The sequence below is a fragment of the Hydractinia symbiolongicarpus genome, chromosome 11 (genome assembly GCF_029227915.1).
Source record: "Hydractinia symbiolongicarpus strain clone_291-10 chromosome 11, HSymV2.1, whole genome shotgun sequence".
NCBI lineage: Eukaryota > Metazoa > Cnidaria > Hydrozoa > Anthoathecata > Hydractiniidae > Hydractinia > Hydractinia symbiolongicarpus.
Window position 1 is genome coordinate 17,589,829 of NC_079885.1, and position 18,860 is coordinate 17,608,688.

The 18,860-nt window shown below is 33.9% G+C and overlaps 1 protein-coding gene across 1 annotated transcript; it reads left to right on the top strand.

The window, feature by feature from the left end:
- The first annotated feature begins 873 nt into the window (after positions 1-873).
- LOC130614134 (nuclear pore complex protein DDB_G0274915-like) lies at positions 874-9,228 on the top strand. The gene is made up of 4 exons (XM_057435539.1): positions 874-1,024; positions 3,446-3,704; positions 6,093-6,565; positions 6,930-9,228. The coding sequence occupies exons 1-4, from the start codon at positions 934-936 to the stop codon at positions 8,366-8,368; spliced, it is 2,262 nt and encodes a 753-aa protein (XP_057291522.1). The 5' UTR covers positions 874-933; the 3' UTR covers positions 8,369-9,228.
- Positions 9,229-18,860: the final 9,632 nt, after the last annotated feature.

Here is an 18,860-nt window from a genome sequence, read left to right on the forward strand (position 1 = left end):
TATCGAATTGTCAAACTAAAAATTGCGAGTTGAAGCATGTGGGAAGTTAAAAATGCTAAGTTGAATAACCTTATATTTAATAAATTATGTTTATCATGAGCAAATTATAGACTTGTGTGTTATCAGCATTAAGTTGTTCATGTGTTCTGAATGAAGAAGAGGTAGCTACGCGTAACACATTTGATAAACTTAAAAATTGCAATCCAAATCAATGTTAAGTACGTCATCAACATTGTGTATATATTGTTGCATTTGTTAATATAAATTATCATACTCAGTAATCTGGATGTGCAAGATAGTTGTGTCATGTAAAATTTTAGAAGATTTGATGCAAAGCAAACTCGTTCAACCAAGTACGCTTATTAAGAAAGCGTGTTATTCGGTGCACTTAATGTTTTACAGGCTTTGCAAAGTGTCAGGTTTTTTGTAAGCTATTGAATGTTAAGAAATCACACTTATGTACGAGTCATTCATATGCTTACTTAAACTTTCAATTCAAATTGACTTGGACAAAATAAGAGATTTTGTCCAAGTACGCGTGCGCTAAAAAAATACTTCGTGAGCGTTTTGCGCTACTAGCGGAAAATCCAGTCAAATGAAAACGGACCTTAAATTTCAATACATTCGGTTTTTACTAAATAGTGCTTTTAATTGTCTCATCTCTGAACCTAATGGGTTTATCAGCGAGATACGATATCTCTAAGTGCTCGACATGTTAGACTAGCACAACGAATGTTTTCATCAAATATTAGGTTAGAGAGATTTCTTTCAACATTCGTAAGTATCCCAACACTTTTCAAGGAGTTGAAAAGTGTTGACCAACAACTGTTTTCCCTTGCAATGCAGTATGAATTTTTAACTAACTGGCGTTTATATGAATTGTGAGTGATACTGATCTTAAACGACCTTTTGACGCATTTCATTAGAAAAATTATGGAATATCAAAACTTGAATCCAAAAGTTACGACAACATTATTAAAGAGAGAAGAATCACCTTTGAATGTCAAAGCTATCGGCGGATTGGGTAAGAAGACTCTCTATCTCATTTAAAAATAAAAAACTGTGTTAAATGTGATATTGTAATAAAATGTGCTTAAGGGTAAGCTTTATTCTGATTTATGTGAGGACATTACGGGTATCACATTGAAGTACTAAATACACGTTATACAAATCTATATAATAATACGCTTGTGTGAGTGACCACGTGAGTCCACGACACGCAAAGTATGAGTCACTTTCTTACGACGTGGCATTACGCTAAAATTTACCAAGTAAAAAAAACGTAAATCAGGGGCTTACTATTTTTAAACATTTAATTCTTTTTTCTTATTACTTTAGAAAATAAAACTCTTTTTTTATTTTATTAAAACTAATTTTTTTTTATCCTTAAATGTTTCTATATGTTTTTTTGTTTTAAAATCCCCGGTTGTTATAGATAGAATATTTTAATTTTACCCCCGGTTTACCATGTGTGCGCCGTATCTCACGGAAACAAAGTTCATCAACTGAAAAAAGAAAACCGAAGCAAAGAAGGTTGTCTCTTTTTCAAAGTAATCCTGAAAAAAGTTATTTCAAACAGTATTTACTCATCACGAGGTTAGATTAAAGCATATTTGTTTCTTCTATCATTTTTGAGTTCTGGGACCGAGGTTGCTTTCTTTTTTTTAAAAAAACTATTGGAATCGAATATGAATGATGTAATTCGAATGTGAAATGTAAAAAACAAACTGTTGTGTTGTTGTCGAACGAAGTTGGTGTTGTTAGTTAGAAATATTTCTAACGTACGATGACAAAGAGAACTGATTGGAAATGTATCAGGCAATTGTATATATCTTTAATGCGTTCTTTTTGGGATGAAGCGAAGTTTAGTATTCGAAGTAAAAAACTGATTGAACTTTCATCCCAGAGAACGCTAGCAAGCTACCTACTGAGAAAGCGGAAGAAAAGCAGGTGTGTTGTTTAGATTATTTAGTAGAGAAATGAATTTGGGTATATAACGATTTTTTACCCGTTTCTTTCAGAACTAAATTTTTCCTTAAATATTAAGTTTATTGTTGTGTCTGGCGCCGGAAAATATTTTCTTTAAGCACTTATTTTGTAAGAATATACTCTGAAAAGTGGGTGAGAAGTTTAGAATATCCTAAGAATATGTCTAAGCTTGATAGTTTGTTTTAAATATAAACATTTGTATGACGCACAAAATTGATTAGAAGTTTACTTTTTTATTGTATATCAAACGAACTGAACTTTCTTATGTCCAAGCAATGGGCCGTTACATGTAGTAGAAATTGCCATTAGCTAGCTAAAGTAACTTATAGCATGCTTTATTTTATTAAGGCATTATATATTTTCAAGCCATAATCATGCTAAGAACATATTGAGAATAATTAGGATAGCATTTGTCAAAAAAGTTAAGAACATCGAGGCTGAAACTAAAACACACTATTCTTATAAAAACAGCGTGTGAAGAATATACATAAACTGTAAAAAGTAACTTTTCCGTTGTTACTGTTTTCAACAGTGTAATACAGTGTTGATGTCGTTATAAAAAACCTGGACTTAAAACATTTAAATCATTGTTTACATCTGTTACGTTACGATTCTTAAATTCGAAAACGCTACATTGTTATCTTTGATTTTATGCGTGATTTTCTTGATTAAAAGTTTTGGTCTGTAAAGCAAACTGTACTTTTAATACTTTGGATTGAAATATTTCAGTAGATATACAATATACCAAATGATTCAAGTTTTTATATTTCTCTTTTATGAGTTTTCAACTATTAATTTCTTATATTTTGAGTATAGCTTTGAAAGGTTTACCGTATGCAATAGACTGAATAGCTGATTTGTACAGTGTGGAAATTTTGTAATAACTTTTTTTGTATAACTTGGCAAAATATGTCGGTTTTTAAATGTCTGATATACTTTTTTCCCTGGTTGGCAAAGCAAGTATAATTTTAAGCAGATTTCGCTTTCTAAGTAACGGTTGTTAGACGCCTTTGATTTTGTTATTTTGCATTTTGCTTTTTTTTTTGTTTCACCTGTTTATATTTTCAACGGTTTGACTTCAACGAGTATCTATATTATAATGCCCGTATACGTCCGTCCTTCCGTCTGTCCATTACACGCATTTCATGTCGATATTTAGTGAGATGTATTTTGAAATGCTTTGGTAAACTTCTTTCCGAATAATTTTCGCATTGTCAGAGGGTCAGAGCAAGTATTTTAGTAGATTTAGATTTTAAATTTCACATATATACTGCAGTTGTTGGACACCTTCAATTTTTTGGTCATTTATATAATCATGCAGATTGTAAAATTCGCACTGCTGTATTCTTTGCTTTTTGATGGTATATCTGTTCTGTAAATTAAATGAGAAATACAGTGGATTCTTCCACGGGAATTCGGCTAGTCCCTATTAATTTTCTATATTTATCTGTTTTAGGCATTCTTCAGATCTTAATTGGTTTAGTGTCCATTGGCTTAGGTTCAGCATGTTATTACTACTATGACCAAAACTATTGGGTGGCAAGCGTAGCTGGCGGAATATGGATAGGTTGTATCATCTTAATAAGTGGCTGTTTTGCCAGTTTATTAGGTTACTTCACCAAAAGTAAATGCTTGTTGGGGATAACACTTATGCTTGCCCTTTTTGCAATCACTGGTTGTACTTTTAATGCTGTTGTTTCATTCAAAGCAGCAAGGTTAGTATGACCACTACTTGATTTTACCTATAAAAAAAATAATTTGCGGTTTGCCATTTATACTATCAAAATGTTTGAAAAAGCATGTTCAATTCGGATTAGTTAGAATGCAAAACTGAAAAGTTAAGACATGATTAAGCAATGCAAAAAATACTGAAGTATTAGTACGTCTTCTAAATCCAATACTTTGATTACGTTTTACAAAGTTGATATTAACGTTAAAATAAATTATACACTAAATTAATTAGTCTACATGCTTAGGAAATTATCTTTAGCAGTTTCGATCAAATGATAGTTTTTTCAATGAATATATCAACAAATAAAATTACTGTATTCAAAGACAGTGTAATTTTGGATATTTTAATATTCCTGCTTTTTATAACCATATTTTAGGGGGTTTGAGGGGCATTTCTCGTTTTCAGGGCAGATGGTAATTTTACCACCCCCATTGAATGCTTTGACTACGAAACTTGGCACAGTAACTATCAAACTATCAAAATAGAAGAAATGATTTGACATTAAATTATTACTGCTGACGTCAATATTTTTTTGTGACATCATCGTATTTCCAAAAGAAAGAATTGTTTACATTTTTTTGCGCAATTTGACTTTAATATGTCAAGGACAAGCATCTTTAGATCCGAAAAATGTTTTTTTAAACTCTATGTTAGAACTGTTATAATAAAAAAACTCAAATTTTTTCAACCATCCCTCGCACAAAATTGGTTTAAACTAATCTCTAGCTAATTTAAAAATCGTCTAATCAAAGGAAGAAAATAAATGCACTAAGTAAATGAGAAAAATTGTGATGTATACGTAGAATGTGATGTATACGTAGAATGTGATGTATACGTAGAATTGTGATGTATATGTAGAATGTGATGTATACGTAGAATGTGATGTATACGTAGAATTGTAATGCATACGTAGAATGTAATGTATACGAAGAATTGTGATGTATACGTAGAATGTGATGTATACGTAGAATTGTAATGTATACGTAGAATGTAATGTATACGAAATTGTGATATATACGTAGAATTGTGATGTATACGCAGAATGTGATGTATACGTAGAATGTGTTGTTACGTAGAATTGTGATGTATACGTAGAATTGTGATGTATGCGTAGAATTGTGATGTATACGTAGAATTGTGATGTATACGTAGAATTGTCTACTCTTAAAATAAGCCCTTGCTACTCTCTACATACTCTCTCTCTTGTTAAATACTCCCGGAAGATTCCGCTAAGTTACGTGCCCACGTGATTTACGTGCCTTAATGCTTTACGTGCCCGTGCATGCCTTGCCTGCCTACGTGTCTTCCGTTCATAGTTCTTTGCGTGCCCAAGTGCTTTAAACCGCCTACTTCCACGTGACTTGGTATTCAATGTTTCTTTGTGTTTTAGAAATATGAAATAAAGAAAAAAAAACATGAATACATATGGTAATTGAAAAGTAGGTACATATAAGGCTTAATCATACACGCGGTTTCCATCAAGCTACACGTAAAGAATTTTGACATTTAAAAATAACTATTGCTTCAGTTTGAAAACACTATTCCTGTATAGCTTTAATACTTTAAATACTTTAAAGAAAATAAAGGAAAGTTTTTTATAGCCAAGAAAATATTAAAACCTTCGTTAGGATTATCCTTAGAATTTGAACTCACAATTACAACTTTATTTCGTCAAGGGAAATCACTTTGTAAATTTTGGACATATGATTAATTTTCCAATTTTTTGGGGGGATTTTACCCTAAAACCGGGAGCAATTGGTCAATTTGGGCTGTTGTTGGCGTTTTTTCGTGTGAATTATGTCAGAAAATAAAGATAAATAACTTTTATTTGACTGTCATAATCTTCAAAGAGAATGCTAAAATTCGTTCTAGAACTGAAGTAGTTTAATTTAAAGCGAATATAGTGGTATTTTTGGCCAATTTCATAAGCAAAAAATTTCTTGTTACCATTTTGTCCTTTTCATAGCATATTGTAAGTGTGCCATGGTTAATTCAATTTAGAAAAAACTATCAAAATTTAAAACAAATTTTTTGTATTTTGATACAACGGATCTCTACACAGACGAGAAAACATTGTGTATCAATTTTATGACTTCGACATTCTTCACTAATACTAAAAATATAACATATCACGTCCATGTAAAAATAATTATTCTGTTATACTAATAACCGAATGGGAAATTCATGGTAGTTTAATGAATAAAGACAGAGAAAATAAAGACACGTAAAGCACCAAGGCACAAAATGCTCGTATACACGGAAGGCACGTTGAGCACTAAGAAACATAGGCACGTATGCACGCAGGGCACATAGAGCATTGAGGCACGTAATTTAGCAAACTCGTCTCAGACTCTCTTATTCTACTCAATAGCTTTTATAAAGAGAAAGTTTGCTTCAGTGATTGGTCGAGCACATTTTCCAGCAATTCCGAGTACGGTTATAACGACTTTAATGTTTATCAAGATTATTACCGAAAGTATTATGAAGAACAATACAATCAAAATAGCCGGAACAACGATCAAAATAATCGGGACAACGAAGAAGATGTATATAATCGAGAAAAGAACGGTCAAGGTAACGAAGAGGATCGGTATAATAAAAGCGATGGAGGCAAAGAAGAGGGAAATGATGAAAATAACAAAGATGACGGAGATGGCAAATTTAACAATGTTCCGGAGGATTACTGGCCGTCCATATTTAAGAATTTTTGCACAGTGATAAAATACAACAGAATTTTATACGTCACTCTTGGTGTTACAATGATTATCGAGTTCCTTTTTGCCTTACTTCTAATCATATACACTTGCCTTGCTTTCCGATGTTGCAGTTCAAAATACACATATGGTGAGTTACTAGCTGTGAATGATGTTTTGCTAGACTAAAAAAGCATATGTTTATATTTTTTTCCATAAGGGTGATCACGCGCTATTTTCCCGTAGAGTGTGGCTGTTTAGATCCTGAAATACTGATCAAAATAATGCCCATGTCGTGTTTAATGGTCTGTTCTGAAACGGCCCTAACTTTGAAAAATAGACTTTTACCCCCACACGGTTATTTTAAGTATTTGACCTGAAAGCGCAAAAAAAGGACTTTTCCTATCTGTATAATTTTAGAACTGCCTGGTTCGGTATTTTTTGTCATACACAATTTTATCATATTATTATATAGTTATGTGGTAAGTATAATTTATGATACACGTTTCTTACAGGCGAAGCATATCATCAAATCAACGACGCGAAAAGACATCAATACCAGATTCAAGATGCAACATCTCAACCAGCGTCTTACAACACTATGAACAAACAAGAAGGCCAGGTGCCATACAATCAACATATTAATGGACAACAGCCTCAGTCGCCACCTCCATATTACCCTAACTACGCACACTATCCAAATCAATACATGCATGGTTATTCCGTACACGCACCGTACTTAGATAGTGGAAGTAAACCATTATTACATGCGTCACAACCTTCAGCCCCTATATTTAACGAACAAGCTGAAACGACGTTTGTTAATTCCCCACAGCCTTCGTCATACGGAATGAGCATAGGAACAGCATCACCGTTTGGTGTGCAAACTAATGTTGCAATGGCATCAAATGAAATGGGAGGTGCTAATATAGGTCTTTCATCTGCTACTTCCAGTACAATGGGTAATACAAATGTTTCTACTAATTCCACTTTTAAGGGAAATAGAGGACCAACTGTTGGTGTCAGTAATGAATTTGAGTCACCATTTTGTGGGCAAACAAATGTTTCTACAACGTCAAACGGAATGGATAGTTCTAGTCTCTCAGTAGCTTCAGTAACTCCGTTTTCTTCTTTTGGTATGAGAAATGACGCAACAATCCCTGCCCCTATGACTACTGGAGGAAATTTTGGGATGTCTTCTTCTGCATCATCTCTGTTTGGTGAAAAAACTATTTTAGGGATGACCACGAGTGAAACAGGGGCAACTAGTATGGGTGTCTCAACTGCAGGGTCAGGTAGTCAAATGGGTGGTAAACCTAATGGCCTAGCAGGTGCTACCCCAATGGGAACTGGTGGTTCAAATGTAAACATGACATCTGGCACTTCAACACCTTTCGGAGGACAGTCAAGCATTAATATGAAGTCGAATGGTGCTGGAACTTCAGACAATATGAGTAGAGCAAACCCGGGTAATCCTTTCGAATCCAACCTTGGAGTTGTTTCAACAAATCCTTCTCCTTCTGTTGGCATGAAAAATGACGCAAAAGGTCCTGCCACTATGAATAATGGAAAAGCAGATGTAGGAATGACCTCCTCTTCTTTATCTCCTGGTGGCGGAAACACTAACTTGGGAATGACATCTGGTGGAATGGGGAAAACAAGTATGGGTGTTTCTACTGCAGGCTCAGGAAGTTCGATGGGCGGTATAATTAATGGCTTAACAATGCCTACCCCAATGGGAACTGGTGGTACAAATGTAAACATGACATCTGGCACTTCAACACCTTTCGGAGGAAAGACAAACATTGGAATGAAGTCAAATGGTATTAGTGGAACTGGGGTTACTATAAGCTCAGGAAACACTACTAATCCTTTTAATGGTGCAACAAACACAGCTATTTCTTCTTCAGGGATGGACGTGACAAACAATGGAGTTTCTTCAACCTCTCCATAGTAGCCAACAACTGCATTTACTCTATCGTAAAAGCTTGTATTAAATTTTGTAAAGTTATACTGGTTCTTGTAATTTGATTTACACCAAAAAGAAGATTGTTGCCCCTTAATTCAAAATCAAAAACAGAATCCATTTTGGACATTAATTTCTCATTTTTATGTTGAAACAGACACATTTTAGCTGATCTGTTGTAGATGGCAAGAAGTTTAGCAGACTGAGTGCACTAGCATGAATTTAACAATATCATTTAAATAATATATATATCTTCTTGTTATTACGAATTTTTCAACGTGAAAGTACTTTAATCTTCTCCTTTAAGAAGCAAAAAGTCGTGTACATGCCAAACTACTTTTCAATTTAGGCTAGCGGTAGTTATAAATATCAAACGTTTGGAAATATTATGCTGGTGTATCGTTAAATACTAAAGAGTCCGGGAAAGTTGAGCAATACATTGTCAAATTGACAAGAGTAGGAAAACGTCTACAGTTTATTTACATATTTTACCAGAAAATACAAGTATTAATTACCGCACGCTACAGAGTACAGTATGGCATATATTTTTCAAGTTCTGAAACATCTGTCTTGTGATTTTTCATGACTCCAATATGAATCGAAATACGAAAAAACTTTTTCTAATGAAATAGACAACCACTGAATTACCTGTGGTATTAAAACCGTGACTATATATCTAAACAGTTAGTAACGCATGACACACAAATAAATAAAAAGACAAAGAAAACAAACAATTAAAGTTAATTTACCATGAATATTATTAATTAATTTAGTTCGTGTATATTGATCTTTTAAAAATTCAGTTTTATGAAAAATTACTTCGCAAATTACATAATACATGACCGCAAGAGCTGTGTTTTCTTTTTAAAAATCTGATCCACACTAAGTCTCTTCCTCCCGTGGCGGCTATTTAGTTGTTCACGTTTTAGGTGAGCTTTTTAATAAAGGAATGTGGTTTGTTTATAAATTATGCATCTTCCTTTCTAAATCCCTCTAGTTTTAGAATTTATAGTCATCTATTGTTTGATTTTGAGTTCGTCTCTTGATGTGGGTAAAAGAGATACCAGCGTTGTAAAAACACTCTCTTCTCGACGCATTTAATAAATTAGTAACATATTCTCAGGTAAAAATTTCCATAAGCATAGAAAAAACTGGATATTGTGCGCTCTCTCATGTTTTGTTTCTAAAAGCCATTGTTCATTCTCTGGTTGCCAGTAACTCTTTTTTCTTTTTCGTACTTCTCAAATAATTAAAAAGAAGTTTTTAAGTACGTCTACATTTCGGCTGAGGCTGGCGAGGTTTTTTTAACACTCCTAAAATGTTATTTTTATGTATCATATCATCATACTTACAGATTGTGATATGTATTTTTAGAACTGGAAAATAAGAGGATGTTAAAGTTTTCTTGTTTTAAGAACATACATGTATACTAGTGAACAAAACGATCAACTTATCGGAAATAATTTATTTCTTAGTGATCCTACCATCGTGTGCATAAATATTGGGAGGAAAAGGGGGAAAAATCACTAAGACAGCTAGAGGACTGTATTAGGCTATATAAGAAGGCCACGTAAGTATTCGCTAAAACGCCCAAGATAATATTTTATACTCCCTTACCAAATATTTACAGGGTATTGATATTGAAAAGCTTCCGAAAATTATTAAAAATAAAAAATATACACAATGTTTGGGTAGCGGATTTTTTTCGTAGTCCTCATAATTTTAGAGGCTTCCAGGTCGCGTGTTCGTCTTCTCGAGGTTGTTGTTCATTTTTGAATTTCTGATGATTGTGGAGAATTGGAGCTAAAATTGGAGTTGAAATCGAACTCTATAGGCGACGTGATTATTAAGTGAGAGGAGGCTTGGTACGACCCCGAACCTCGACTTTATGAAGACCAGTTTACAATCAAATACATTATTGAAATCAATAATTAAAACATTCCGATCGTTGTCCGATGTAACTCCCATAATTTTCTCTTTTGAAACTTCTTGTACTATATTGTTTTCAGTAGTAGATAGTTGAAAAATGTCCCGTAGCTTGTTGTTAGTTCTCCATTTCTGGAGTGAGAAATATCCTTTCCAAAACAGGAAAGTGCAATTTTTTAAAGAATTGCAAAGTTTCTTCTACGTTCACACTTCCTCCGATTAAATCTTCAACCAAAATGATTTTAAAATGGTCTCAATGAATTTAGGATTAAGTTCCTGTTGTTTCATACGTTCACGTGTAGTCTTGTTCAAGCAAAACGGTGACGCAAAAAACTAATCGAGCAAAACGATTTCAAACGATGAGGTTTGTCTGCGAAAACTTCGTCAAACCAGAGAAATCTCAGATAATCTCGATCGGCTTTGTTTACGCTTATTTGAAGGAACGCACGAAATGGTTAGCACGAAAGCGAAGAAGTATGTGGTATAATACAGGCATCAGTTATTCACCCTTGTACAAACAGTCATTCAAACTTGGTCCATTCTTTTTCACAGAAGCATTAAAAATGGTGTTCGTTGTATTTTTGTCATCCCAAATTACGCGCCGATATAGCCAGCAGTTGTGACCCCTTCTATAATTTCCAAACGCTTTTGTTCTAAAAAATACATTATTATACTTTCTAAAAAGCTTGGGTTTTTCTTTCAATTTATCGTGCAATTTCAGAAGGCGTTGTTTGCTGAGCTTAAAATTGCAAGACAAATGGTTTTCTTAAAACGGTGGCGAAATTTCGTATCTGTTTTTAATAGTTTTCGAAATAATCTCCGCAAATTTATTATAATACCTATGCTTTCCCAAAACTTTTGCAATTTATTTTCGAGAGCTTGCACTTCATTATTTACCTCGCAGTCAATGCGTAGCATGTGTACTAGATTGATAGCACTGAAACAAACCCTTCCATGTTCGCGATCGACCACTTAGTACCCAACCTAACTCCATAACAACCAGTCTTTCCGGTGTACGTTTTACGTTTCCTGGAACAAAATTTCAAGTAAACGTCTGATTCTATTAGCATGTCAATCTCATGTCATTCCTTTCAAGCTAACTGAATTTGCCAGTACTAAATTTATAAAGCTTTTGTGAAAGGGAAACAAATACACGGTACCGAAACACAATTTACAACAATTTTTTGCGTGCCTGCTGTAGCATTATCGAGTTTTTTAAGCCGGATCTCCACGAGGACGAAAATGTCAAGGCGGGCTACTTTTTTCGCCGCTACACTGAAAAACATTAATCTCCACAGTTAAAGGAGCTAATGTTTGAAATAAAACAAACATGGATGAAGAACATAGAAGACATGGCGGAATTGTTGTAAAAAACGCATTTAAATCGCCTTTTTCTCATAAGAAAAAAAAAACAAATCAAGCTGTTGAAGATTCAAAATTTGCTAGCTGTTTTGGAGTTTCTAATGAAAGTATCTTTAGGTTGGCATGTTACTGAAGAAGTTGATTTTCTTTTTAATCCACAGGCGATGGTACATCTTCTGAGATATCACAAACGAAATTTTCATTCAGCAGTGTAATATTGCTGACTATGGATTTACTTCTTTTTTGTCCAAGCAACGCCTTAGATTTTTAGATTTTTTAATATCTTTTTTTGCAGTACAAGTGCTATAAAAGATAAAGCGAACTTAACATAAATCAAAATCTATGACATAAATTATATGGCTATAAATAAACTAAACAAGAGAATCAGTCATGCTGAAAAAGAACCATATACACGAACACAAAACTCTACTCACGGTCTATTTGGAACATTTCTGAGAGTTGTTTCCACGCATTAAGGTTCGTAGTTCTGTCTTTATAGAATGAGTCTTCAGTATCTCACAAAACACCTAAAGTTTGTTAAAGTAGTGAGAACTACTTTAACAAATTCTTCTTTGTCGATATCTATGTGTATTTTGTTGCTGTTGTTGACTCAAAGCTTGTAGCTGTTGTTGTTGGCTAGAAACCTGTAGTAGCTGATGGCCACTACTAGCTTGCAATTGTTGTTGTTGGCTTGCAGTTTAATTCATATTATTATTAGGAATCATACCAACAAAGGAAGGATAGTATGATGTGTACTCTGTCGACGTCATTATGTTTTTCTCGATTTGTATGCCTTCATCATTTACTATACGTTGCGATTCTTTAACGAGATTTCGTAAATATTTTCAAGATTTTTTTCGTATGCAATTTCAACACAAGGTTTGCAATAAGGTCCGTCCGTTTACGTTGAAGCGTCCTTGTACTTAGCTTTGCGGATTGCTTCAATAAGTTTGTCCTTATTCAATCTAGAAAAACGAGGAACGTGCAGTGATTTTGCGTTCATGTTTGTTTATATGGTTGGCATATAAATGGAGGTGATGCAGCATACTACAACTCATCGAATATCTCGTCATCAGAGTCACTAAAATAGTGTACACAACAACAAGCAACCTCTTTATATTTACACTCTTCCAAGTAGGTTTGTACATGATAATTTCTTCCTTGTCTATAAATGCTTCTTATTTTTGTGATGGCTGTACACTCATAACCTCCCTGTGGTATCTTTTTCTTATGGAAATTGGTTCTAAACTTACCTCCCACTCCTTGAGTTTAGGATTGATGTAACGATCTTTCTTTGCACTGATGTTAGTGAACCCATGCCCTTCCAAAGACTCCACCTTGTTCAAAATCTCCTCGTATTTTTCTAACCATTCAGGATAGTCACCAAGATCAAACGACATCGTGAACGCAGAACCCTCACTGTATTGAGAGACACCCTGAGAGTAGATTCTTTTAGGGGTTTTTATCAAAAACGGTGATAGGTTGCCGTCTTGGTCCTGATATCCAATCATGAATCGCTCATCCTTGCCTTTGTTTGCTGGAATAGAATCACTCAGCACAAGGTTTTCAATTTTCACATCTTCAATATTTAGTGGTGTTGCGTTAGTGTAAAATTCCTTTGACTTAATGGTTTTGTCTCCAAATTTCAACATCTCTGAAAACCTCAACTAGCATCTGATTATGAGCTTCGCGCTTTACAACAGACCTAAGTCATAACATACGCAACTGCCTCCATTATATGTGATATACTCTTGATAACAATGCCAACATAATATTTTACCTTGCACCACAAGTCTCCGTCCTCATTTGCATCTAACATACTCGTCAAGTATGCATTCACAATCATCGCATTGTTCTTTCATCGTTTTATCAATCTTCTCTTCTTCACCAACCTCAGCCTTTAGTTTTTCATTTTCTATTACCAGGCCCGCGACCATAATTGGCATATAGACATCAATAGAGACCGCAAGGCTACTAAAAAATGTTTCCATCATATCTTTAAAGATTTTGGTATTTATTTATTATATACAAATTTATTTATCAATATTTGGATAAGGAGTATTCCCTGATTCAATCACGATTACTCCCACAATTTTGAGATCTCTTGCTTCTCGTCCTCCGACATACACTATATCGATCTGGATGCCAAGCTACACGGATTAGCTCACCATGTATAACAGTCTTAAATTTCCGCTTATGATTTATCTTAGGATAGCTTTGAAATAGCTCTTGAGATAGGTTGTCATAATATTCCGCTTTATACATCGATAAATTATAGGCATTGGTGTACATGTCAAACAATTCTTCTTCTGATTGAACCTATGATCAATCCTCATCATCCTCTTCAACCCCTCCGCGCGTTGCTCAACGAAATAGATCGCCGTGTTTGCCATTTTTATTATATATAGATTTTAACTTCCAACTAACGGTCAGTTCGAACAAGGGAATCCACCCCTTGCTCGACGCACACGAAAAGTGAGTATGACGTCATCAAAACTAATGACGTCAGTAATTTTTAATACCTCACCAGGCTTTCGTTTTCCGTATATCGAGTATCTGGGCAGATAGACACAATATCATAAATTTATCGTGTACGAGACGCTGAGAAGGCAATCGCTGCTTAGGCATCTTTTGACTATAGCTTTTACGCTTTGAGGTGAGCTCTTACCGTGACATAAGCTTTCCTCAGTGGAAACTATGCATAATCATTTAATATTGCGAAATAAAAAAATATGTTCAAAAAATAATTTTACGTAATTTAAGTGGAAACCTAGCCTAGTTAACCAAGCTTTCTTCGAAGATATCAAATTCAGTTTCTCTCAAACAAAAGCTTAGACGCAAAGAAATGACAGAGTCAAATCCTTTAAAACTCAAGTTCGCCTCATCGAAAACTTCGAACCCCGAATCAACCACGCACAAAGTCCGTGTTGTTAGATTTTACCCTCTTCAATGATACAAGAATTATTTATATTTCTTCGGGTGAGTGAGGCCATTTGCGATCAACCAAAGGATTTCCCGATATTGACTACGTAAGCAAAGAACAATAGAATTAGCCAATCAAAAAGCTCGGTCAAAAAATCGTTTGAGACCTAGCGTAATTTTCCCAACCTTTAACTATTCCGGTTTCCTGGTGTTAAGAAAAATTATGCTGAGTCTCCTGGCTAGTGGAAACCAAACTTAAAGAGACAATAATTAACCAACCTGGTGTTAAATCATTTTATGGTAAAATTGTATTCTTGTTTCTCATTTTTTAAACGTCCTTTTTTTTCCGATTAGGTTTTATCAAACCATCCACCATCAGGATTTTCAAAAAATCTTTAACAGGAGAAGCAAATTTTGAAGACCTACTAATTCAAATGTTAAATTTATTTATTACCGACTTAATGAAACATTGAAATCTTCGTTCATTTTCACTTGTTCTGAAGATATTATATTCGAATCGTCAAGTTTACACATTACAAAGTTTGCATCCCGGAATTTCCAGAATTTTCCTGATCAGTTTTGAAAATATCCAGTTAAAGTTTTAATTATATATAGAATACTATGCAAAAAAATATTTTAAATTTTTATTTATTAAGTTGTATTTTAACACTGCAGGTTAGTTACAACAGTAGCTACAACAATAAATCATTGATTTGTTTACTCCCTAATTCTCGGTTTTTCAAGGTCTACTTCGAATTTCAGAATCTCTCAAGCTAATTGGGGAAATCTTCGAGCCGCAGGGCTTCCTGTGTCCTGTATAATTGCTTTTACTAAATCAAAGAGGGTTTCCTGCAACATTTTTTCTCTATACTAATAGCCGTATTCCGTCTGTCTGTCTCTGCGCGGACCCCCCGTTGAGTTAGAAAATGATGTTACGGAAACACGAATATCAAATGCCATATATTTTTATCCACTTTGCGGAGAGTAAATATAAATGACGGGCGAACCCGTGGATTTTTCCACGGGCAACGACTAGTTTAAATATATAACATAACATGATGAAGACTAACTTTCAGGGCAATACCACACATCGCAAACCCACAATACTCGGGATAGCCAAGTCATAGTGTTATTAACATATGTTTGAAAACATAAAAGATATCCAAAAACAAATAAAGTGTTTATGTCAACAATTATAAAACATTGGTTAAAGCTCCAACTAGCTAGTTGTAGCCAATGGTAGTGTAAAATATAAAATCCAAAACAATCAACCTAGACAACTGAGCACCAGAAAAGAATTTGAACGAGCAACTTTAATAAGCCAATCACGAAAAAAAAAGCCGTTTTCTATTTTTATCTACCAAATGATTATAATTAGTTTACTTGACTTGTTAACTGGAGAAAAAATGGACGTAAACAAACTGTCAATTCTCGACCCCAGAGCTCTTTGAGATACGAGGTTTTAATCTCAAAGAGCTCTGGGGACGAGAATGCAAACTGTCAGCATCTCTTCGCTAAAAATTTAAATTGTCTCTAAACTTACCTCGTTTTCATGTTTGTTAGTATATTTGTTTTGACTGTGTATTTTGCAGAATGGAAATGGATATTGAAATAGGCTTATTTCATTCTTATGCTGCTTGTAAGACGTTTTATATGAAAAGTGCGTCAAAACTAACCCACTAATTGACTTCCTTAAAGCAATTACTTATTGAATATATGATAGAGTTCCTTCTTTTTTCGATGCACAATGAGCAATTAAAAGTTTACCAAAGTTTTTTTTACTGATAAGACTATGTACGTCATTTTTTGTATCAACAAAAATTAAAGGTTATTGACCGTAATTTTGACAATCACTGCTACTAATGTACAGATGAGTTCATCAGATAAAAGTATTATTTACGTAAAATATAAATTGGTGTTTGCAATGTTAAAGGTTGTCAAATTGTTGCAGGAAAAAACAAATTTGCGTAATTGGGTCGCTGCTAAAAATAATCGTGTTTACTGGCCAAATAAGAGATGTATTTGTAACACATTTCTACACATTCATAAATTGTTTAAACTCAATTTTAGTTGTTCTTGCGACGCCATTTCGTGTCAAGAAAAGAAAATAGTATTTTCGTTTATGTATGGCGTGATCGCACTATCATTCTTGAATTGTTTGTTGACTTTGTACTCTAATGGTGACATTTTTCATCAATTTGACCTTAGTTCACATTATCATACATGAACGATAATTCATTTCATTGCGATCCTGTTTTTTTATTTTTCAATAAAGTTTTCTCTATGTAAAATAAAACGATACTTTAGTCAGATCCCGTACAGAAAAATATTACAGAACAACTACAAAATTTTCCTTGAGTATAGCTACTACATCTTTGGCGAAATAACTTTTCAGACATACGATTCGTCAATTAGATTGTCACAGTTTAAATACGACTATTTGAACGTTTCAAAAGAACTTGTGATGACATGCGAATCTTCCTGAGTTCTTTTTATTCGTTTCTATTAAGTAACTTAACAAATACACAGACAATTATCTATTAAATAATTGCATTAGGTTAGACTCGCGTCTCGTTTATTATTAGTTCCATTACTTTGCTTCTACGTTTGTCACAAGGAAGTGTTAAATTAACAGGAGAAAGAGTGAGTTGATATGTTTGTTAATGCTGACAGCAAGACAAGTTTGAAGTTCGTTGCACAAACAATAACATGAGTTATTTCCTTGTTAGGTTCACACATTCTAAGTTTTTCAATGTTTGAGTGGACTTAGACAGCAAAGGATCTAAGGTTATTTTGTTAAATTTAAACTCTTGAAATGTGCTAATTTACCAGTCGTACATATTTCCCGCGCCGTTATCCCGTGGATCTTACTAGTAGCCTGAATTTATTTTATTACGCCTATTAACAAAGTCATAAATTCCTTTGCTGAGGGGTCTTCATTAAAACTGCTGCACAACCTTTGTAGAGACAGGCAATGGTTTCTAACATAGAGATTAATAGAAGTGTTTATCGGTTAAAAATATTTTTGTCGCAAACTTAAATTAAAAGTTAAACACCCAATTTCTACGGAGGCTAATTTACACATTCCCACAACAAAACTTGTATGTACCAACAACTAAAAAAGCAGCCTCTAAACTTTAAATTTAAGTACAAATATTTAAAATAAAGAACTTATCAAGTTATAAAAGCTTTACTAGGTATTTTTTCTTATTAAAAATTAGAAAGTTACCAGCTCAGACATAAACGCATACACAGATCGGAAATTAATTAAAAGTCATTGCCTAAAACCGCTGGTAAAAAACGTTTAATAAAATATGAGCACAAGCCGAAATTAAATCATCGCGCTACCGCGCTTAAACATGTTCAAGAAGTTAAACTTTGAAGCATTGACAACATAACTTAAAGAAAAGCTGTAATTCCGGAAGTATTCACTGTAGACCTTTCTGCCGAAATGGCGTGTTTAATTAGCATAAGACAGAACATTGTGCATGGTTTATGACTATTTTGTGAAGCAAAGGGAAGATAACTTTTTAAGAAACCATTATTTCACAGAATTGTACAGGCATGAGGTCTTTTATCAACCTCGTTCTCAGAGCGTTTTGCCTCTATGATAAACGTCGCTGTGGCCAATAGATACTGGGGACAAGAATGTGCGTTTGTACTTATTTTTGTCGTCTCGTTAAAGCATTATGAATTCGTTTACGGCAACATTTAAACCTATCCGTTGAAAAAATGACAGATATTACTTGAGGGAAGTTTTCTGTGGCTTCGCCGGTACCCGAAAAGGAACAGTTACCAATATGCTTTTGTCATCGCGATTGTTAATACGCGATGAGTTATCTTGTTTTACTTGAAAACAAGCAAAAAGACATGCAGTTTTTTCGTAACGGACAAAATTGTGTCGCACCTTCACATCTGATTATACAACTGATTCAGCTTTTATCTCATCCAAAGCAGATAAGGCAAATAGAAGTTTGATTTATGTTCGATCCTACGCCCGGTTGCAGTTGTTAATTTATTTTTGTAGGTGTATTTCTTTATTGCGTTATCCAGTATAAAGAACAACCGCGACACTTTAAACTTAACCTTCGTGGACAAAAAGACAACTTTTTATAACCAATCTTTTATTGTAGATAATAGAAGAACTTTTCTTTTATGAAGGTTTTGTTATCTGGTTATATACAAAAAGAAATTCTTTTATTCCTCATAATCTCAAAATTAAAAAAAAACACTATTAGTAAATCCAAAAAGTTCCTCCCGAATTCCGCAT